Source organism: Scyliorhinus canicula, chromosome 7, assembly GCF_902713615.1.
Source record: "Scyliorhinus canicula chromosome 7, sScyCan1.1, whole genome shotgun sequence".
Lineage (NCBI taxonomy): Eukaryota > Metazoa > Chordata > Chondrichthyes > Carcharhiniformes > Scyliorhinidae > Scyliorhinus > Scyliorhinus canicula.
This window is the reverse complement of record NC_052152.1, coordinates 211249448-211272973: the sequence shown is the minus strand read 5'-3', so window position 1 is coordinate 211272973 and position 23526 is coordinate 211249448. Positions and strand designations below refer to the sequence as shown.

At 50.7% G+C, this 23526-nt stretch overlaps 1 protein-coding gene across 1 annotated transcript in view; it reads right to left on the bottom strand.

Annotated features, from left to right (window-relative positions):
• LOC119969776 (fer-1-like protein 4) overlaps nucleotides 1-23526 on the bottom strand; it is a 427310-nt gene that overhangs the window by 238812 nt on the left and 164972 nt on the right. Inside the window, 5 exon segments of the mRNA XM_038803853.1 lie at nucleotides 1211-1327; nucleotides 6830-6917; nucleotides 12114-12214; nucleotides 14285-14405; nucleotides 19154-19346. Of these exon segments, the coding sequence (XP_038659781.1) occupies nucleotides 1211-1327; nucleotides 6830-6917; nucleotides 12114-12214; nucleotides 14285-14405; nucleotides 19154-19346 (620 nt within the window).

The following is a 23526-nucleotide window of genomic DNA, read 5'->3' as shown; positions in this document are numbered from 1 at the left end:
TGATTCCAGGGCAAAGGACTTGTCTTATGAAGAGTGATTGAGCAGTTTAGACCTATACTCGCTGGAGTTTAGAAGAATGAGGGGAGATCAAATTGAGGTATATAAGATGCTAAAGGGGATTGACAGGATAGATGTATAGCAAATATTTCCCCTTGTTGGACATTCTAGAACGAGGCCATAACTTTAGGCTAAGGAATGGCAGATTTAAAACAGAGATGAGGAGGAATTAACTTCACTCAAAGGGTCGTGAATTGGCACAATTCTCGAGCCCAGAGTGCAGTGGACGGCGAAACAAATTTAAGGGGGTGAGAGATATGTTTTTTAATTAGTAGCAGGATGAAGGGTTATCAGGAACGGGCAGGCAGGTGGATATGAGGCCGAGACAGATCAGCCATGATCATATTGAATGACGGAGCAGGCTCGTGGGGCTGAATTGCCGACTCCTGCTCCTTATTCTTATGTTCTTATGGTTATATGATCTTATGCACATGGTGAGACGCTGGGGATGAATACCTGCAGCCAGGTAAGGCGGCACAAATAGCAGCTCTCCAGGGAGTGAGGTCACACACGGGTTCAGCTGCTGCAGGAGACTCCGGTGAGCACCTTGTACAAGGAGGTCCCCAGGGAGACCATCTGCTTCCGCTCAGTCACACTACCAGATAGAACTCAAACACATAGATTTCCAGTTTATAGATTTCTGGACAATACTCAGTTATAAACCAAAACAGCTCAAATTGCTCCCCCGGAGGTGGGAATTGCTCCCCCGGAGGTGGGAATTGCTCCCCCGGAGGTGGGAATTGCTTCCCCGGAGGTGGGAATGAGCTCCACCGGAGGTGGGAATTGCTCCCCCGGAGGTGGGAATTGCTCCCCCGGGGGTGGGAATTGCTCCCGCGGAGGTGGGAATGAGCTCCCCCGGAGGTGGGAATTGCTCCCCCGGGGGTGGGAATTGCTCCCCCGGAGGTGGGAATGAGCTCCACCGGAGGTGGTAATGAGCTCCACCGGAGGTGGGAATTGCTCCCCCGGAGGTGGGAATTGCTCCCCCGGGGGTGGGAATTGCTCCCCCGGAGGTGGGAATTGCTCCCCCGGGGGTGGGAATTGCTCCCCCGGAGGTGGGAATTGCTCCCCCGGGGGTGGGAATTGCTCCCCCGGAGGTGGGAATGAGCTCCCCCGGAAGTGGGAATTGCTCCCCCAGAGGTGGGAATGAGCTCACCTCCTCCACTCGGTTTTTGATTTTCACCAGCAGTTTTTCTGCTTCATTAAGTTTTTCTTTTACATTTTTCTTGTTCAACCTTTTCATCATTCTTAGCGCCTGCTTTGCATAAACAATCTGGAAAATATAAAATAACAAATATTTGTTGTATTAAAACTAGAATAACTTCAGTATAATAAACATACGGGTTGGTTAAAGGATGCAATTGACCCTCTAACTGGTACATAATGTATTCCAAAACTGCAATTGGCCAAACACTGAATACCAAGCCTGAGCAAAATCCACAGAGTGGCCAGTGGGGAACCCCACGCCGACACTGGCCCAGTGGGGAATCCCCAAGCTGACACTGACCCAGTGGGGAATCCCCACACCGACACTGGCCCAGGGGGAAATCCCCATGCTGACGCTGGCCCACTGGGGAATCCCCACGCCGACACTGGCCCACTGGGGAATCCCCACACCGACATTGGCCCACTGGGGAATCCCCATGCTGACACAGGCCCACTGGGGAATCCCCACACTGACACTGGCCCAGTGGGGAATTCCCATGCTGACACAAGCCCACTGGGGAATCCCCACACTGACACTGGCCCAGTGGGGAATTCCCATGCTGACACTGGCCCAGTGGGGAATCCCCACGCCGACACTGGCCCAGTGGGGAATCCCCACGCCGACACTGGCCCACTGGGAATTCCCCACGCCGACACTGGCCCACTGGGAAATCCCCACGCCGACACTGGCCCACTGGGGAATCCCCACGCCAACACTGGCCCACTGGGGAATCCCCACGCCGACACTGGCCCAGTGGGGATTCGCCATGCTGACACTGGCCCACTGGGGAATCCCCATGCCGACACTGGCCCAGTGGGGAATCCCCACGCCGACACTGGCCCACTGGGGAATCCCCATGCCGACACTGGCCCACTGGGGAATCCCAATGCCGACACTGGCCCACCGGGGAATACCCATGCTGACACTGGCCCACTGGGGAATTCCCATGCCGACATGGCCCACTGGGGAATTCCCATGCTGACACTGGCCCAGTGGGGAATCCCCACACCGACACTGGCCCACTGGGGTATCCCCATGCTGACACTGGCCCAGTGGGGATTCGCCACGCTGACACTGGCCCACTGAGGTATCCCCATGCTGACACTGGCCCACTGGGGAATCCCCATGCTGACACTGGCCCAATGGGAAATCCCCACGCCGACACTGGCCCACTGGGGAATCCCAATGCTAACACTGGCCCAGTGGGGAATCCCAATGCTGACACTGGCCCAGTGAGGAATCCCAATGCTGACACTGGCCAAGTGGGGAATCCCAACGCTGACACTGGCCCACTGGGGAAATCCCCATGCTGACACTGGCCCAGTGGGGACTCCCCACACTGACACTGGCCCACTGGGGAATCCCCACGCTGACACTGGCCCACTGGGGAATCCTCATGCTGACACTGGCCCAGTGGGGAATCCCCACGCTGACACTGGCCCACTGAGGAATCCCCATGCTGACACTGGCCCACTGGGGAATCGCCATGCTGACACTGGCCCACTGGGGAATCCTCATGCTGACACTGGCCCACTGGGGAATCCCCATGCTGACACTGGCCCACTGGGGAATCCCCATGCTGACACTGGCCCACTGGGGAATCCCCACGCTGACACTGGCCCACTGGGGAATCCCCATGCTGACACTGGCCCACTGGGGAATCCCAATGCCGACACTGGCCCAGTGGGGAATCCCCATGCTGACACTGGCCCACTGGGGAATCCCCACGCCGACACTGGCCCAGTGGGGAATCCCCATGCTGACACTGGCCCACTGGGGAATCCCAATGCCGACACTGGCCCACTGGGGAGTCCCCATGCTGACACTGGCCCAGTGGGGAATCCCCATGCTGACACTCGCCCACTGGGGAATCCCCATGCTGACACTGGCCCAGTGGGAAATTCCCACGCCGACACTGGCCCACTGGGGAATCCCCATGCTGACACTGGCCCACTGGGGAATCCCAATGCTGACACTGGCCCAGTGGGAAATTCCCACGCCGACACTGGCCCAGTGGGAAATTCCCACGCCGACACTGGCCCACTGGGGAGTCCCCATGCTGACACTGGCCCACTGGGGAATCCCCATGCTGACACTGGCCCAGTGGGGAATCCCCATGCTGACACTGGCCCAGTGGGGAATCCCCATGCTGACACTGGCCCACTGGGGAATCCCCATGCTGACACTGGCCCACTGGGGAATCCCCACGCTGACACTGGCCCACTGGGGAATCCCCATGCTGACACTGGCCCACTGGGGAATCCCCACGCTGACACTGGCCCACTGGGGAATCCTCATGCTGACACTGGCCCACTGGGGAATCCCCATGCTGACACTGGCCCACTGGGGAATCCCCATGCTGACACTGGCCCAGTGGGGAATCCCCACGCCGACATTGGCCCAGTGGGGAATCCCCATGCTGACACTGGCCCACTGGGGAATCCCAATGCCGACACTGGCCCACTGGGGAGTCCCCATGCTGACACTGGCCCAGTGGGGAATCCCCATGCTGAGACTGGCCCACTGGGGAATCCCCATGCTGACACTGGCCCACTGGGGAATCCCCATGCTGACACTGGCCCAGTGGGGAATCCCCATGCTGACACTGGCCCACTGGGGAATCCCAATGCCGACACTGGCCCACTGGGGAGTCCCCATGCTGACACTGGCCCAGTGGGGAATCCCCATGCTGAGACTGGCCCACTGGGGAATCCCCATGCTGACACTGGCCCACTGGGGAATCCCCATGCTGACACTGGCCCACTGGGGAATCCCCATGCTGACACTGGCCCACTGGGGAATCCCCACGCTGACACTGGCCCACTGGGGAGTCCCCATGCTGACACTGGCCCACTGGGGAATCCTCATGCTGACACTGGCCCAGTGGGGACTCCCCACACTGACACTGGCCCACTGGGGAATCCCCATGCTGACACTGGCCCACTGGGGAATCCCCATGCTGACACTGGCCCACTGGGGAATCCCCACGCTGACACTGGCCCAGTGGGGAATCCCCATGCTGACACTGGCCCACTGGGGAATCCCCATGCTGACACTGGCCCACTGGGGAATCCCCATGCTGACACTGGCCCACTGGGGAATCGCCATGCTGACACTGGCCCACTGGGGAATCCCCACGCTGACACTGGCCCACTGGGGAATCCCCACGCTGACACTGGCCCACTGGGGAATCCCCACACTGACACTGGCCCAGTGGGGAATCCCCATGCTGACACTGGCCCACTGGGGAATCCCAATGCCGACACTGGCCCACTGGGGAGTCCCCATGCTGACACTGGCCCAGTGGGGAATCCCCATGCTGACACTGGCCCACTGGGGAATCCCAATGCCGACACTGGCCCACTGGGGAGTCCCCATGCTGACACTGGCCCAGTGGGGAATCCCCATGCTGACACTGGCCCACTGGGGAATCCCCATGCTGAGACTGGCCCACTGGGGAATCCCCACGCTGACACTGGCCCACTGGGGAATCCTCATGCTGACACTGGCCCACTGGGGAGTCCCCATGCTGACACTGGCCCAGTGGGGAATCCCCATGCTGAGACTGGCCCACTGGGGAATCCCCATGCTGAGACTGGCCCACTGGGGAATCCCCATGCTGAGACTGGCCCACTGGGGAATCCCCATGCTGACACTGGCCCACTGGGGAATTCCTGCCATGGGCCAAGTGACCCGAAGCAGATTTTCTGGTCCCAACACCAAAACTGTCTGAATGGAGAGTCCAAATGGCCTTTCGAGCCTGCGCCGCCATTCATTATGATCATGGCCAATCATCCAACTCAGTAAGTTGTTCCTGTTTTCCCCCCATTTCTTTTGATCCCTTCATTTCTAGTGCAACAACTAACTCTCTCTTGGAAACACACAGGGCTGGATTCCCCGCCGCTGGGATTCTCCGTTGCGCCGGCAGTGCACATAGAACATACAGTGCAGAAGGAGGCCATTCGGCCCATCGAGTCTGTACCGACCCACTTAAACCCTCACTTCCATCCTATCCCCGTAACCCAATAACCCCTCCTAATCTTTTTTTTTGGACACTAAGGCCAATTTATCATGGCCAATCCACCTAACCTGCACGTCTTTGGACTGTGGGAGGTAACCGGAGCACCCGGAGGAAACCCACGCAGACACGGGGAGAATGTACAGACTCCGCACAGTCAGTGACCCAAGCCCGGGATCGAACCCGGGACCCTGGCGCTGTGAAGCCACAGTGCTAACCACTGTGCTACCGTGCTGTCCATGGGTATCCCGGCAACGTGGGGTGGCCACAATAGGAAATCCCATTGGCTGGTTACGGGATCAGAGAATCCCGCTGCTGGAGACGGAGTGCCGTCCAGGAAAAAGCAGCTGGAGAATTGGAGAATCCCTCCCACAACGTTTTTGCCTCAACTACTTCCTGTGGTAACACATTCCACAGGCCGACTGCTCTCTGGGTGAAGTAATTTCTCCTCATCTCTGTCCTAAGTGGTCAACCCCGTATCCTCAGACTGTGCCCCCTGGTTCTGGACACACCCACCATCGGGAACATCCTTCCTGCATCTACCCTGTCCTGTTAGAATTTTATAGGTTTCTGTGAGATCCCCCCTCATTTTTCTTAACTCCAGTGAATAAATCCTGTGATTCAATCTCCAGTCCAGTTTGTACTGGTCCCACCTCCCCCAGAACCGGTCACAATATCCCAAGAATCTCAAATCGTCTCACTCACACCATCTCTTCAGCCACATATTCATCCGCTACATCCTGCTATTTCTACTCTGACTAGCACGTGGCACTGGTAGTAATCCTGAGATTATGACTATAATAACTGTAGCTGAGGCCAGGCTAACACAAAACCAGGTTTACTCCTTAAATAGAAAGAAGCCACAGATATGATGTACAATGCCCGGGACCCAGCCCGGACCATCGGAAACACCGGTCCGGGTCTGGGTCGCACATTTTAAAGTCCCGCCAATGATTCCCTATTGGGTGAGCCTCCTCCTGCTCAATGCAGGAACTCATACTCCACAACCCCACGGGGAGATCAATCAAAATCCCCTGTGGTCTTCTTGGGCGTCATAACAACTACCTTGGAGGTTTGACATCTCAACTTTGTTCCTAACTCCCTATATTCTGGTTTTAGGACCTCATTCCTTTTTTTGTAGCCTATGTCGTTGGTACTGATGTGTATCATGACCACTGGCTGTTCACCCTCCCCCTCCAGAATGTCCTGTAGCCGCTCAGGAACATCCTTGACCCTAGCACCAGGGTGGCAACATACCATCCTGGACACTTTACCCTGTGTTGGAATCCCTTGGTACTGAGATCCATGACAGAAAACTCAAGGGAGAATAATTGCTCACAGCTGAGCAAACCAGTCGGTAATAAGCTTTGATAAAGAGTCACCCAGACTCGAAATGTTAGCTCCCTCTGTCTCTGTCAGACCTGCTGTGATTGTCCAGTATTTTCTGTTTTTGTTTCAGATTCCAGCATTCGTGGTAATTTGTTTTTATCAGTCAGTAATAAGCAAAAGCTTTGAGACCTTCTAGAAATAGTTAATATTTATTCACTTACAATATTATGCTTTAAGGATTTAATTCGACATCTATCCAAATTGTTGGGCCTACTTGTGGTTTTCTTTTCAGCGTAGATGTGATATTGCCTAGGACCAAGAAAACAACTGTTTAACCATCATTTAGTGACCAATACAAGGTCTCCCAGAGATAACTAGAAGTTGCTGATGATGAATAGACTGTTAAACTGTCCATTTGGCTCTTTTGTAAAACAGTTTATTAAATATGTACGGGTGACATTGCCAAAGGAATCAACATTTTTTTACTGTAGAAACCGGTTTCAGCAAATTCTCTCTAGTTTTCTACATTAAACTAACGAACATAGATTAACTGTCTCGACTACACTCCCAGAATCAGGGAGTGGGATGGCTTGATCTTGGTTTCGGACAATGCTCGGCACAACATCGAGGGCCGAAGGGCCGGTTCTGTGCTGTACTGTTCTAGGTTCTAGAACCATTTCAAAACAACATTCCCAACACTCCCAATGTTACATGGACCCCACAATTACCCTGCTTCAAGAATCCCTCTTATTCTGATCTACTATCCATTGTGCAAATACAAGAATAAATGGTCAAAAACACTGAAAATTTACAGACAAGGGACTTAACTTCAAAGTTGGGATGAGGGTGGATGAGGATCAATGAGGCCTTAGTCAGTGGATTGGGCCTGACTCACTTACAGTCTCACTCAGAACGCCTTACTGTGCTGATAACAGTTGTTCTAATGCAAAAGAATATCTTGTGGGGCTTTACACTGGAAAATCAGGAGATGAAGGAGGATTTAGGACAGCTCAGAGAACTAAACACATAACTTGAGGGAATGGTTTACAAGTGATTTATGAGAGAAAGGAGAAAATGAGAACGGCAAAGGGATTTTTGGGAGAGTTAGGAACAGCATTAATGTGCTGTATCAATGGCTCATCTTTTTAATGTTAGAGGAGAGACTACTAGGTTGAGTTATACACAGAGCTGGAGGAATAGAAGGTAAGATGCGGGGGGCGATTCTCCGAGCCCTGTGCCGGGCCGGAGAATCACCGCAACCGCGCCACGACGCGTTTGACGCGGCGCCGGCCACGGGCCGTTGGAATCGGCGGGGCTGCTGATTCTCTGTCCCGAATGGGCCGAGTGGCCGTTTGGATACGACAGAGTCCCGTCCGTGCCGTTCACCCCTGGTCGCTGCCGGCGGGAACTCTGCGCGAAGGGCCGAGAGGCGGCTTGTGGGGCGGGGAAAAGTGATCCTTCACCGGGGGAGGGGGCCCTCCGATGGGGTCTGGTCCGCGATCGGGGTCTACCGATCGGCGGGCCGGCCTCTCGCCTACCGGGCCTACTTTGTTGCGTGGCCGACCCCTGAACACTGACGCCATGTTGAGTCGGGGCCGGTGCGCAGAAGAAGTCCCCCGCATATGTGCAGGTTGGCGCGGCCCAACTGTGCATGCGCAGGTTGGCACGGCGCCCATTTGGTGCCGGGGTGGGAGGCTGATGTGCCGTGAATCGCTCCAGCGCTGTGCTGGCCCCCTATGGGGGACAGAATAGGTCGTCCCCTTGTCCATTTCGCGCCGTCGTGAAACGCGACGGCGCGAACACTTGGGCTCCATTTTGGAGAATCGCCCCCGCGATATATGAACTTGGTTATGGTGTAGTGAGTTTCCGAAGGGATTTGAGGTAAATGCAGTTGGGAACAGAAGCCAGTCAAGTTTAGCAAGGACTTGGATCATGCATGTTATACGGGAATATTATACTGAATTTCACACGTGCATTGCCTCCATCCTTGACAAGCTACACTTGTTTCAATAGTATTCATATGTGCAAAGGTAGTGGTGAGAGTCCAACAAACACAACATACTGGAAACCAGTCTTTGAGATGAGGATCATGGCTGGGATTCTCCGAGCCTGCGCCGGATCAGAGAATCGGAGTTGATGCCGAGACGGTGGTCCAACGACGGGACGCGATTCTCCGGCGACCGGAGATCACCGGCACGAGTGAGTGCGCGATCGGCGTGGCGCAGGTCAGGGCTGTTGAAAAAGACCCCTGCGACGATTCTCCGCGGTCGACCACCCGAGTTCCCGCCGGCGTGGTTCTAACATGGTTCCACCCGGCGGGAGCTCGGACCCGTGGGGGGATCAGACTTCGGGGGGGCCTCCACAACGGCCAGGCCCGTGTTCGGGGACCACCGATCGGTGGGCAGACGCGATCCGGGGCGCCCTTCCTTCTTCCGCGCCGGCCCCCTGTGTGGCTCCGCCATGTTGCGCGGACCCAGCACGGAAGCGGCCGCCACGCGCATGCGCGGACCCATGGCCGGCAGTACAGGGCCGTGTATCGGCGCCGGCACTGCGTGCAGTACTTCGGCGCCGTGCTGGCCCCCTGTGGGCCACGGAATCGCTGGGCCCGTTGACGCCGGTGTGATATACTCCGGTGTTTACGCCGGCGTTAACACTTAGCCGTGATTTTAGAGAATCCTGGCCCATATTGATTAAGGTTTTAGCAGTAGAAAGACTGGGGGCAATGCTCAGGGAAGCTAGAAAGATGTGGATCTCAATCTTGTCACTAAATGCTCACTACCATCGTCTATCTTTCTGGAGAGGAGAAAGACTAGAGATTTTAAAGATCATTGCAAAATGTAAGCCTTGGTGGCTGATCAGGACAGAGCTAACACTTAATGGAGCCTGATGGCAGTCAATGAGAAAACTGGGACTGCATCCAGAGACAAGGCTGTGTTGACAGGAACTGAACAAAGTTTCTTTAATTTGACCAATGTTAAATTGAAGGAAATTTCAATGTATCCCTAACTTAGTTATAATTGGAGCAGGGTAAACATGGAGACAGATTTCCTGTGTTTGATGTGATTAACATGACTCTCCTGAATGAGAATTAGGGGATATCTTTTCCCGGAGAGAGAGGGTCTGTCTCAGAACTGAGAATTCAAGTGGGACAATTAATGGCTGAAATGTTTTGGGTTTTTGTTTTTAAATAGTCAAGTGGAGAAATAGTGAGAATTCTCGGTTTTTCCTTGACAAATCCCAGGATTCCTATAGATTTTGAACAAAGAACAAACAAGAAAAGTACAGCACAGGAACAGGCCCTTCGGCCCTCAAAGCCCGTGCTGCCCGTCTAAACTAAAATCTTCCACACTTACGGGGCCCGTACCCCTCTAATCCCACCCTATTCATGATGGCCCTTAAATAGTCCCTGCTTTCACCACCTCCTCTGGCAGCGAGTTCCAGGCACCCACTACCCTCTGTGTAAAAGAACTTGCCTCGTACATCTCCTCTAAACCTTGCTCCTCGCCCTTAAACCTATGCCCCCTAGTAATTGACCCCTCTGCCCTGGGAAAAAGCCTCTGACTATCCACTCTGTCTATGCCGCTCATAATTTTGTAGACCTCTATCAGGTCGCCCCTCAACCTCCTTCATTCCAGTGAGAACAAACCAAGTTTATTCAACCTCTCCTCATAACTAATGTCCTCCATACCAGGCAACATCCTGGTAAATTTCTTCTGCACCCTCTCTAAAGCCTCCACATCCTTCTGGTAGTGTGGCGACCAGCATTGAACACTATACTGCAAGTGTGGCCGAATTAAGGTTAATATATACTACGAACAGCAAAGGTCCCAGCACTGAACACTAGCGGAACACCACTAGTAACAACCCTCCAATCAGAAAAGCACCCTTCCATTGCTACTCTCTGCCTTCTATGACCTAGCCAGTTCTGTATCCTTCTTGCCAGCTCACCACTGATCCCGTGTGACTTCACCTTTTGTACCAGTCTACCATGAGGGACCTTGTCAAAGGCCTTACTGAAGTCCATATAGACAACATCCACTGCATTACCTGCATCAATCATCTTTGTGACCTCTTCGAAAAACTCTATCAAGTTAATGAGACATGACCTCCCCTTCACAAAACCATGCTGCCTCTCGCTAATACGTCGGGTGGGATTCTCTGATCCTGAGGCTAAGTGTTGATGCCGTCGTAAACGCCATCATGTTTTACGTCGGCGTCAACAGGCCCCCAGGATCAGCGATTCGGAGCACTTCAGTAGGCCAGCACAGTACTGGAGCGACCCATGCTGCTCCAGCTGCTAATACCGACTTCAAATGGGCGCCATGCACGCTGCGACCGGCGCAAATGCGCACTGCAACTGGCGCGATTGCGTGCATGCGCGGTGGCTTCATTCTCCGCACCGGCCCTGACGCAACATGGCTTAGGGCCACAGAGGCCGGTGCGGAGCAAAAGAGGCTCCAGCCCGAGAGACCGGCTCGCCGATCGGTAGGCCCCGATCTCGGGCCAGGCCACAGCGGAGGCCCCCCCCCCCCCCCGAGGTCGGACGCACCCCCCCCGGCGGGACTCAGATCTTTTTTGCGGCCACTCGGCCCATCTCGGGCGGAGAATCGCCAGGGGGGCTCGGCGGACCCGCGTCAGGGCGGCGTCATGCAATTTGCGCCCGGCCCGGCGATTCTCCGGCCCACTGTGGGCTGAGAGAATCCCGCCCGTCCACTTGCTTCCAAATGGGAGTAGATCCTGTCTCAAAGAATTCTCTCCAGTAATTTCCCTACCGCTGACAGAAGGCTCACCGGCCTGTAGTTCCCTGGATTATCCTTGCTACCCGTCTTAAACAAAGGAACAACATTGGCTATTCTCCAGTCCTCCTAGACATCACCTGAAGACAGTGAGGATCCAAAGATTTCTGTCAAGGCCTCAGCAATTTCCTCTCTGGCCTCCTTCAGTATTCTGGGGTACTTACCATCAGGCCCTGGTACCCACCTTAATATTTTTCAAGGTGCCCAACATCTCGTCTTTTTGGATCTCAATGTGACCCAGGCTATCTACACACCCTTCTCCAGACTCAACATCCATCAATTCCTTCTCTTTGGTGAATACTGATGCAAAGTATTAATTTAGTACCTCGCCCATTTCCTCTGGCTCCACACATAGATTCCCTCGCCTGTCCTTCAGTGGGCCAACCCTTTCCCTGGCTACCCTCTTGCTTTTTATGTACGTGTAAAAAGCCTTGGGATTTTCTTAACCCTATTTGCCAATGACTTTTCGTGACCCCTTTTAGCCCTCCTGACCCCTTGCTTAAGTTCCTTCCTACTTTCCTTATATTTCACACAGGCTTCGTCTGTTCTCAGCCTTCTAGCCCTGACAAATGCCTCCTTTTTCCTTTTGATGACGCCTACAATATCTCTCGTTATCCAAGGTTCCCAAAATTTGCCATACTTAGACTCTCTAATGCATGGGGAAAGGCTGATATCTTTTGCACTGTGTGATGTATAAAGCTGACAAGACCTGCATCCTGCGACAAACTCATTCAAGATTCGCTGAAGGTGACTCTGTGCCTGTGACTTTGGTCTCTTTACCATGTGCTTCACTTCATCAAGACCATCCTCCTGGAAAAGGGAGAAAAAATGGAGAGAATTAAACATTACTGCTCTTTCAACAACCTTCATTAAAACTTCCTTCATTAAAAAGCCAAATGATCGCTGACATTGCCCTTCGTCAAAAACAGTCAATTGTTTAAATTCCTCTGCCCTCCTGTTGACCGTTCCCAGAAAGAGGACAGTTCAGCTCAATGCGTAACATCAATTCTTGTGCTAAATGGGTAGTGTGGTGATATGATCTGCATACTTGTCTGCCATTGGGCCAGAACGTCGGCTTACCATTGGCCCTGGTCGGTCATGTGCCTCTCGACCGATTGGCCGAGAGGCTGAGTTAACCACACCTCTATTAACGAGGCATAAATGGTCAGACGCCTGACGATCGTCCCTTTCCATTGTAGACGATCGCAGAGCTGTGTTCTAGTCAATTAAAGCCAGACTTTGGTAAATCACTCGCCTCGCGTACAATTGATGGTACATCAGGTAGCACCCTCGCCTCTAGACCAGAAGCTCTGGGTTCATGTCCAATGCTTGGACTTGTTCATAACACTGTTAATCAGCACGGGAATCCTCCTACTCTTCCCCAGGGCGAAAAGCAGTGCGTGTGAAGATGTGCGAGAAACAAAATCCACTGTTGGGCTGAGAGGAGGCAGGAGATGGGCCTGTGCGAGAGAAACCAGATTCTGGTAAATTCAAACATTTGAGGAGAAACATAATTATTCAGAATGTTGTTGGGGAACAGAATCCTTCAGAATCCTTCACTATTTCAGCCGGTGGATGTAGTGACCAACAAACCTCTTGGTGAAAAATATTTAAATAGTAGAAAGAGGGAAGCAAGCGGGACACAGGATGAGGTTTGGATTTCTCCAAACGATGTGAATATCAATAGCCCCTGTCTCTGTTGTGACATCCCATAATGCAGCATCACTGACTGCCTGCTCAAATCTGGTAAAACCCTGGCACAAAGATTAAAGATCACTTTTAATTGTTGGTAAATGTCACTGATTCGCCTGTTTCTTTCCCCCTTGGGGAGGTGGTATTGTCAGTAGAATAATCATCCTGACACCCAGGGAAAGATCTAGGGACCTGAGTTCAAATCCCACCATGGCATGTGCTGTCATTTTAATTCATTAAATGAAATAGTTTAATAATGATCAAGAAGGCATTGTTGTAAAAACCCATTTGGTTCACTAATATCCTTTAGGGAAGGAAATCTACCGTCCTGACCCAGTCTGGCCGACATGTGATTCCAGACCCACAGCAATGTGGTTAACTCTGAAATGAAGCGGCCAGCGACACCCACATTCCATAAATGAATTTTTAAAACTTATCTTTCCCCACTTTTTCCCACTGCGTTATTTAGGCTGGAATATATTACAATCTTGGGTGGCACAGTGGCTCAGTGGTTAGCACTGCTGCTCACAGCTCCAGGGTCCTGGGTTCAATTCCGGCCTCGGGTGTCTGTGCGGAGTCTGCACGTTCTCCCCGTGTCTGCGTGGGTTTCCTCCGGGTGCTCCGCTTTCCTCCCACAGTCCAAAGATGTGCAGGTTAGGTGGATTGGCCATGATAAATTGCCCTTAGTGTCCAAAAAAGGTTAGATGGGGTTACTGAGTTACAGGGATAGGGTGGAGGTGCAGGCTTAAGTGGGGTGCTCTTTCCAAGGGCCGGTGGCGATTTAATGGGCCGAATAGCCTCCTTCTGCACTGTAAATTCTATGATTCTTTGAGCACAAATGTAAATTTATGGCTATATCTAGAGTAAATGTTTATAAGTAGAATAACTGAAAGCTAATTTTCATTGAAAGACTGATAACCTTTGTCTTAGGGGCTGTTTAGCTAAGGGGCTGTTTAGCTCACAGGGCTAAATCGCTGGCTTTTAAAGCAGACCAAGGCAAGCCAGCAGCACGGTTCGATTCCCGTAACAGCCTCCCCGAACAGGCGCCGGAATGTGGCGACTAGGGGCTTTTCACAGTAACTTCATTGAAGCCTACTCGTGACAATAAGCGATTTTCATTTTTTCATTTTTTAAAGGATTCTCACACTAAGTTAAAACAAATTTCCCGAGTCTCAGTAATGCACCTACCAGTCTCTCTGTGATCTTTGCAAGGATATTGGAATTATACAATCGCCAAGAATATTCTTCCCAAGAACTCCAGACGTACACACATGGTTTCTCGTACAGGTACGGAATGCAACTATATGACCTGAAACAAACAAAACAGAAGGAAAGAGGTTTGTGGATGTAAATATTAATCTAGAATTCCCTTACAGGATACAATGATCTCCATATCTACCATTCCTCATGATGAAGAGAAAGCTGAGACATCTTCCCTTAACCTTCATATAACTGCAATCGTTGAATCTCCACCACCAACAACAATAATGTGCATTTATATAGAACCTTCAACAGAATAAACTGTCCCAAGATGCTTCACAGGAGCTTTTCCAGACAAAATTTTACACTAGACCAAATAACAAGTTAAGGTTAACAACCAAAAACTTAGTCAAAAATATCAGTTATAAGGAGCAACTTCACAGCCTAATTACAGCACAGAAGGAGGCCATTTGGCCCATCATATCCTGTCGGCTCTCTGAAGAGAAATTCACCCAGTACTGGCAGGGCCCCGGAAGAGCCCCTGAGTGCTTCTCGCAGCTTCAGCTGCAGATACAGGCCCCCGAACTTCCAGTCTAGAGTCCGCGCATGGGCACGGCAGCAGCCTGCAGTGGCCGCGCCATCCGCAAAGGTGGACTCGGACCGCAGACTGACATCGATAATGTAGGCCGCCCCGAGATGGCCAGCGCCCACGGATCCAAGTGAACCAATTGCTGCCCTGGCCACCCATGAGGCGCCCCCCCAGTGCTTGATCCCCCTGCACCACCACCTCCCCCCCCCCCCAACCAGTCCACAGCCGTCACCCGAGGTTCCCGATGGCCAATACGTGGTTAGAACCACGCCGTCGGTAACTCGGCCAGTTTTTCCCGGAGAATCGGTGGGGGGGCCTCTGCCAATGGCCTCCTAGCCGTACCGCGTAAATCTCGTGCGAGCGATTCTCCGGGGACTGGAGAGCAGCGGGAGCGGCGCGGCTATGATTTCCACTTAAACGGGCATTCTCCGCGGAGAATCCAGCCTAGCAAAGATTAGGGAGGAAGTTCCAGAGCTTAGACCGAGGCGGCTCGATGCAAGGCAACCAATGTCAGAGTAATTATTACTGGAAATGCACAAGAGGAATGTAGATATCTCACAGGGTTATGTAGCTGGAAGAGATTCCAAAGATAGGGAGAGGTAAGGCCATGGATGGATTTGAAATAAAGGATGAAAATTTTAAAATTGAGGCATTGCTTAAACCAACGTAGGTCAGTGAGACCATGGGTGATAGGCGAGTGGGAATTGGTGTGAATAAGGACAGGGGAAGCAGTGTTGAAATTACCTGCTAGAGATGTGTATGGGCAGCACAGTGGTTAGCACTGTTGCTTCACAATGCCAGGGTCCTGGGTTCGATACCCTACTGGGTCACTGTCTGTGTGGAGTCTGCACGTTCTCCTCGTATCCGCGTGGGTCTCCTCCGGGTGCTCCGGTTTCCTCCCACAGTCCAAAGATGTGCATTAGGTGGATTGGCCATGCTAAATTGCCCCTTAGTGTCTCAAAGGTTAGGTGGGATTACGGGGGTTAGGGTGGAGGCGTAGGCTTAAGTAGAGTGCTCTTTCCAAGGTCCGGTGCAGACTCGATGAGCCGAATGGCCTCCTTCTACACTGTAAATTCTATGATCCTATGGGCGCTTATCTTATTAAGTTGCCTTTTGTGCCGTACCTTATTGACTGCTTTTTGGAAATTCAAATATATTACATCTACTGGTTCCCCTTATTGCGATCTCAGACCAGACCACAACAGAGGCTGTGATACTGGACAGAAAATCCAATGTTTTATTTTAATTTTGTAAGACTGGGAGGAAACGATACCTCACTCCAGGAGTGATTTCACAAAGAAATACGGATATGGTAAATTAAATCAAACTTTATTACTGACAAGAGTGTTAAAATACCTTTAACATCGCACCAGAAAATAGCTACAATTACCCCATAAACAATGCTAATCAATACAGTGACACAATAACCCTTAACTGCTATCTTTATTCCCACTCAAACAACAAAACCATCTCAGCTCTCAATCCACTGTTAAATCCAGTTAGCACTCAAGAATGCCTGCTTTCCAGAGATGTTCTCTGAGATTATTTTAAAGAAAAGACCTGAATCCTGTCAGAATCATGCAGTAACTCTGGCTGTATCTGTAGAGAAGCTGCTTCTCAGCTTGTTTCAGATTGCCTTCTGATCAGACAATTCTGAACAGCTTGGAAAGAAACTGCTAATCTGGCTACAGACATATCTTTAACTAAACTACAATGAGAGAAAAATGCTTAACTTCTGTTCAAAGCTCCATCTAGAACTCAACTGACCTGTTTTTCGATAAAATACCTGATACTTTAGCTCCACCCAGTTATTACATCACCTAACCAAGCTCAAATCTGATTAATACCATGGGGATCCCCACTTAATCCAAACAAAACTCCATTAGCCCAAGATTTTACAATGCCTTAACTGCACCCTGATTCCGAACGGTTCAAAGTAGGATTCTTTCCAAACATTTTTTAAAATAAATTAAGAGTCTCCAATTCATTTTTTTTTTCCAATTAAGGGGCAATTTAGCATGGCCAATCCACCTACCCTGCACATCCTTGGGTTGTGGAGGAGAGACCCACACAAACACGGGGAGAATGTGCAAACTCCACACGGACAGTGACCCAGAGCCGGGATTGAACCTGGGACCTCGGCACTGTGAGACAGAAGTGCTATCCACTGAGCCACCGTGCTGCCCTTTCTTTCCAAACATGACTGCAGCAGTCACACACACTCTACCCCAGGCATTTAACCTTTACTGCATCAAATGCATAGAATATAATGGGCGCAATCTTCCAGCCATGCTGTGCCAGAAAAGCATCTCACCGTGGCGCAGCGTGGCCGGTGGAAGCCAAGCACTGCCAAGGTGTCTAGGTGGCACTGCCAGCCAACAGGGACACTGCTCAAAGATCATGCAGCTGGGGGGCCTCCAATCCCCTGGGAGACCCCAAATGGCATTCGCCTGAGGTCCCCGAGGTAAAGGGATTGAATCTCAAAGCCTCAGGTACTTCGGGAATCTGCACATTAGAGTGAGGCTTATTGCCTCAGTCTAACATGCAGATTTTCCAAAAACTGATCCTGCCCATTTGTGCAGATTCTCGGGGTACCTGAGGCTTTGCGATTCAATCCTTTTACTTCAGGGACCTCAGGCGAGCGATATGTGATGCTGGTCCCCATTAACGAGGACCAGACTGAACGGCACTCATGGGGGTCTCCCAGGGGATCGGAGGCCCCCAGCTGCATGCCCTTTGGGAAGTTTCCCTGCTAGCTGGCACTGCCAAGGTTGCAGATGGCACCGCCAGCCAGCAGGGACACTACTATGGAGCCAGCTGGGCATTGCCAAGGTGCCAAACTGGCATTTTTGTGCAGGGGTCACCCACTGTGGGTGTTGGGGGTTTCGGGGACCCTCTCATGTTGCATTAGGGCTGGGGGGAGATCCGGGATTTTTTTGTGGGCGCCCCAATCTCTCGCTGGAATGGGGAGTTCTGGCGAGCGGAGCTCCCCATTGTAAGAAACGGAGCTATGTGCAGCCTCAGCATCGCGTTCCCCGTTCAGGTCGCTTATTCAACACGAGTCACATTGAATAGCCATGTGTATCTCGGCACTGCGAGTGCCAGCAAACATGCGGCTAATTATACTCGTTCGGGGACCTTGTTCCCTTTTGGGAAGATTGTGCCCAATATTTCTGAAATTCCTACAATTATTACATCCTTTATCTATCCTGCTCATTACCACCTCAAAGCTTTCTAAAAAAATTGTCAGCCATTATTTCCCCTTCATGAAGCCATGCTGACTCTGCTGGATTATATTATGTGTTTCTAAATGCTCTGCTAATACATCCTTTATACTGAACTCCAACATTTTCCCATTGACAGAAGTTAAACTAACTGGCCTGTAGTTACTTGTTTTTTTGCCTCTCTCCTTTTTTGAATCTAGGTGTAACATTGGCAGTTTTCCAATCCTTTGGGACTTTTCCTGAATTTAAGGATTCTTGGAAGATTGCTCCCAGTGCATCCACTATCTCTGGAGCTGCTTCCATTAATATCCTGGGATGCAACCCATCAGATCCAGGGGAGTTATCCACCTTCAGCCCCATTAGTTTCCCGAGTACTATTTCTCCACTGACAGTTAATGTATATATTTCCTCCCCCCCGTTTTGTTATTAATGTTTTCCCCCTGTGAAGACTGATGCAAAATATTTATTTAACTCTTCTGCTTTTTTCTGGCTCTCCATTATTATTCTCCAGTCTCATTCTCTAAGGGCCTATGTTCACTTTGGCATCTCTCTTCATTTTATATGTTTAAAGAAGCTCTGTGTTTACCTTCATAGTTTACCTTCTCCCTCTTTATTTTTTTTAATGATCTTTTGTTGGTTTTAAAACTTTTCCAATTCTTTGGCTTGCCACTAATCCTTGCCACATATTAAACTGAAAAAACATACAATCACAACTTGGCTTCAAAAGTAGGTCAGTGGCTGCATATTCTGAAACAAGTGACTCATTCCATTAGCTTCAAAGTTTCTCTGTGAAACCTTCAGTGCAAAGAAGTCCTGAACAATAGCACCACCTCCCGGTCAGACATCTCACTTGGTCATATATTATCATTCCCTCATTTTCACAGGGTCACTGAGTCCTCGAGCTTTCAACTACCCTCAGAAAAATGGATCAGAACAACTTGGGATGGTCAATAAATGCTGGCCTTGTCAGTGAGGCCCACATCACAAGGATGAACTTTAAAAACACAACCTATTTAGCAGCTTGTATTGAATGTTTGAGCATACCTGTCAAATTCAGTACTCTCTGCTTTTGCAGGGGACGTGACTGAATTCTGTTTTGGCAGTGAACTGGTTTCAGCATTCTCCAGCTCATCTTCAGAATCTCTTGCATCCAACAAAGATTTCTTCTCCTCGCTCTCATCCACCTTCCTTTCTTTTTTCTTTTTTGGGACGACGTCTACCAATTTGCCATAGTTACCTTCAAAAAAATGTTTTAAATTGACATTTTGACCTCTCGCTGTAGGCAGAGCCAGCTCTCCCATATAGGGTGACAGGGCAATGTAACAACTGTTCAATACACTGTTCAATACTTATCCTAAAGTCCCACTGCCTTCCCCAATCATGCAGCTAAAGGTTCATCAGTCAGCAGATTGTTTGAAACAACGATAGTTCCATTTGTCAGCTGACAGATGTGTTGCTGTGTAAGCAATGCTCTCTCACTGGGCAGATAGCTTTACATCGGTCAGCATCACTGTCAGTGTCATGCAGGTGACTTGAACTCAGGTGTTGGTGCAGGTGAAAGGTGGTGGGGGGGCGAGGGAGGGAGCTTTTGAGGGAGGAGGACATACCATGAGGGATTGGGGGGTCGACCAATGTTATAAGGAGGCCGTTGGTGAAGGAACCACTCCCCTCACACTCTCCTGCCCCTGTCTGGAAATTGAGGCTGAGTGGGAAACAGCCCTCAAGTGATCATTAATTAGCCACAGAGAACTCACCTGTCCTATTTGTGTTTTGAAATGTAACCAGTCTGATTGACACCTCTGGCTTTCCATAGTCATGTGACTATGCAATGAGGTTGCTTCTGGAGGCAGACAACTTAAGGCAGTTCAATAAAGACTCTCGCTAAGACAAGACACTGATGAAAACTGCTCCTTACACATGGAACGCAATTCTACCAAAGGGAGACAAAGTGCCGACACCGGAGTGTTTCACTCCGGCGTCGGAGGCTGCTCCTCGCCCCCTATTCTCCCATCCCCAGGGGGCTAGGAGCGGCGGTGCGTCAATTTCGCGCGCTGGGCCTTGGCGCCCACGTCAAAGCGGTGCTGCCTGAATGACGTGACCTGCGGCGCCTAAATGATGTCACCCGTGCATGCGCGGTTGCCGTCCTCCCCGCGGGCGCCCCGCAAGAATGGAGCATTGATCTTGCGGGGCGGCGGAGGGAATAGAGTGCGTCTTTTACCCTCCTGACCCCTCCTGAGCACCCCCCTGGTGCTCGATCCTCCCTTCCCCCCCCCCATAGGCCCCACACGCAGTGGTCGCACGCTGTTCACGCCAGCAGCGACCAAGTGTGGTTGGCGCCGGCGTAAACCGGTCGGATTGGGCAGGCCGCTCGGCCCATCCGGGCCGGAGAATCGCCGCTCGACCATTAGAAACGGCGAGCGGCGATTCTCCGAGCGGCCTGTCGTAAAACGCGACATGCCGTTTTGGGGGGGGTGGGAGAATCGCGTGCGGGTGCCAGGGCGGCGTGGCGTGAATCACCTGGCACTCCAGCGATTCTCCCACCCAGTGTGGGGATTGGAGTATCGCGCCCATGGTGTCAGGAAACAAAGAAAAAATAGATTTTTGAACCCTAAAAATGATGCAGAGATGACAGAATCTAGAAAAACAGAAAGGCACGCTGAGTTCCCAACAGGTGAGACGTGTCCTGTGCCGTCGGGAACTTGGCCAGTCGGGGGCTGAGCATCAGGAGGCGGGCCTCAGCCAACGTACGGAGGCCGTGGATACGTGTACACCACTTTTTAGGAGGCGGGGCATTGCGAATGCACGCCGTCCCCGATTCCGGCACCATCGGGGATTCTCCGCCCCGTCGCCAAACACGATTTCGGCGTCGGGGTTGGGAGAATCCAGCCCATGGTCTCCCAAACAGAGAACTCACCTGAAAGATTTTGAAATCCTTGAGTTCACATTTTGAACCCCGAGTGAATTATACATATGAACATGATGTGTTCAACACTAGAGTTGAGTGAAAATTAAATCATTAAATGGTATGTGGCTGCAGTCCTGCAGTGGCTGAATTATGTGAATTCAGATGGTCAGAGATAATATAAAGAACAACGAAAAAATTACAGCACAGGAACAGGCCCTCCAAGCCTGCGCCGATCCAGATCCTCTATCTAAAACTGTTGCCTATTTTCTAAGGATCTGTATCCCTCTGCTCCCTACCCATTCATGTATCTGTCTAGATAATCTTAAATTGCCCTATCGTGCCCGTCTCTACCACCTCCACCAGCAATGCATTCCAGGCACCCACCACCTTCTGCGTAAAGAACTTCCCACACATATCTCCCTTAAACTTTTCTCCTCTCACCTTGAACTCGTGACCCCTAGTGATTAAGTCCCCCACTCTGGGAAAAAGCTTGTTGCTATCCACCCTGTTTATACCTCTCATGATTTTGTAGACCTCAATGAGATCCCCCCTGAACCTCCGTCTTTCTAATGAAAATAATCCTAATCTACTAAACCTCTCTTCATAGCTAGCGCCCTCCATAACAGGCAGCATCCTGGTGAACCTCCTCTGCACCTTCTCCAAAGCATCCATATCCTTTTGGTAATGTGGCGACCAGAACTGTACGCAGTATTCCAAATGTGGCCGAACCAAAGTCTTATACAACTGTTACATGACCTGCCAACTCTTGTACTCAATAGCCCTTCCGATGAAGGAAAGCATGTCATATGCCTTCTTGACCACTCTTTGATCTGCGCAGCCACCTTCAGGGTACAATGGACCTGAACACCCAAATTTGTCTGTACATCCATTTTCCCCAGGGCTTTTTCATTTACCGTATAGTTCGCTCTTGAATTGGATCTTCCAAAATGCATCACCTCGCATTTGCCCGGGTTGAACTGCATCTACCATTTCTCCGCCCAACTCTCCAATCTCTATATTCTGCTGTATTCTCTGACAGTCCCCTTCACTATCTGCTACTCCACCAATCTTAGTGTCATCTGCAAACTTGCTAATCAGACTACCTATACCTTCCTCCAGATCATTTATGTATACCACAAACAACAGTGGTCCCAGCACAGATCCCTGTGGAACACCATTGGTCACAGTTCTCCATTTTGAGAAACTCCCTTCCACTACTACTCTCTGTCTCCTGTTGCCCAGCCAGTTCTTTATCCATCTAGCTAGTCACCCTGGATCCCATGAGACTTCACTTTTTCCATCAGCCTACCATAGGGAACCTTATCAAATGCCTTACTGAAGTCCATGTGTATGACATCTACAGCCCTTCCCTCATCAATCAACTTTGTCACTTCCTCAAAGAATTCTATTAAGTTGGTAAGACATGACCTTCCCTGCACAAAACCATGTTGCCTATCACTGATAGGCCCATTTTCTTCCAAAAGGGAATAGATCCTATCCCTCAGTATCTTCTCCAGCAGCTTCCCTACCACTGACGTCAGGCTCACCGGTCTATAATTACCTGGATTATCCCTGCTTCCCTTCTTAAACAAGGGGACAGCATTAGCAATTCTCCAGTCCTCCGGTACCTCAACCATGTTCAAGGAAGCTGCAAATATATCTGTTAAGGCCCCAGCTTTTTCCTCTCTCACTTCCCTCAGTAACCTGGGATACATCCCATCCGGGCCTGGGGACTTGTCCACCTTAATGCCTTTTAGAATACCCAACACATCCTCCCTCCTTATGCCGACTTTGAGTAATGAAACATCTATCTCTGACCTCAACATCCGTCATGTCCCTCTCCTAGATGAATACCGATGTAAGTACTCATTAAGAATCTCACCCATTTTCTCTGACTCCACGCATAACTTTCCTCCTTTGTCCTTGAGTGGGCCAACCCTTTCTCTAGTTACCCTCTTGCTCCTTATATATGAATAAAAGGCTTTGGGATTTTCCTTGACCCTGTTTGCTAAAGATATTTCATGACCCCTTTTAGCCCTCTTGATTCCTCGTTTCAGATTGGTCCTACATTCCCGATATTCTTCCAAAGCTTATTCTGTCTTCAGTCGCCTCGTCCTTATGTATGCTTCCTTTTTCCTCTTAGCTAGTCTCACAAATTCACCCGTCATCCATGGTTCCCTAATCTTGCCATTTCTATCCCTCATTTTCACAGGGACTGTCCTGCACTCTAATCAACCTCTCTTTAAAAGCCTCCCACATATGAAATGTGGATTTACCTTCAAACAGCTGCTCCCAATCCACATTCCCCAGCTCCTACCGAATTTTGGTAGAGTTGGCCTTCCACCAATTAGCACTAATATAGGTAAAGTTGGCCTTCCCCCAATTTAACACTATATGATTAAAGATAGATTACTCTGAGGCATGAGAGTCCCCTCAGTGGGAGCAAGTCTACTGAAAGATGAGATACTGACACTTAAAATGCAATAGCTGTGTGTTGAAATGCATAAGTTGT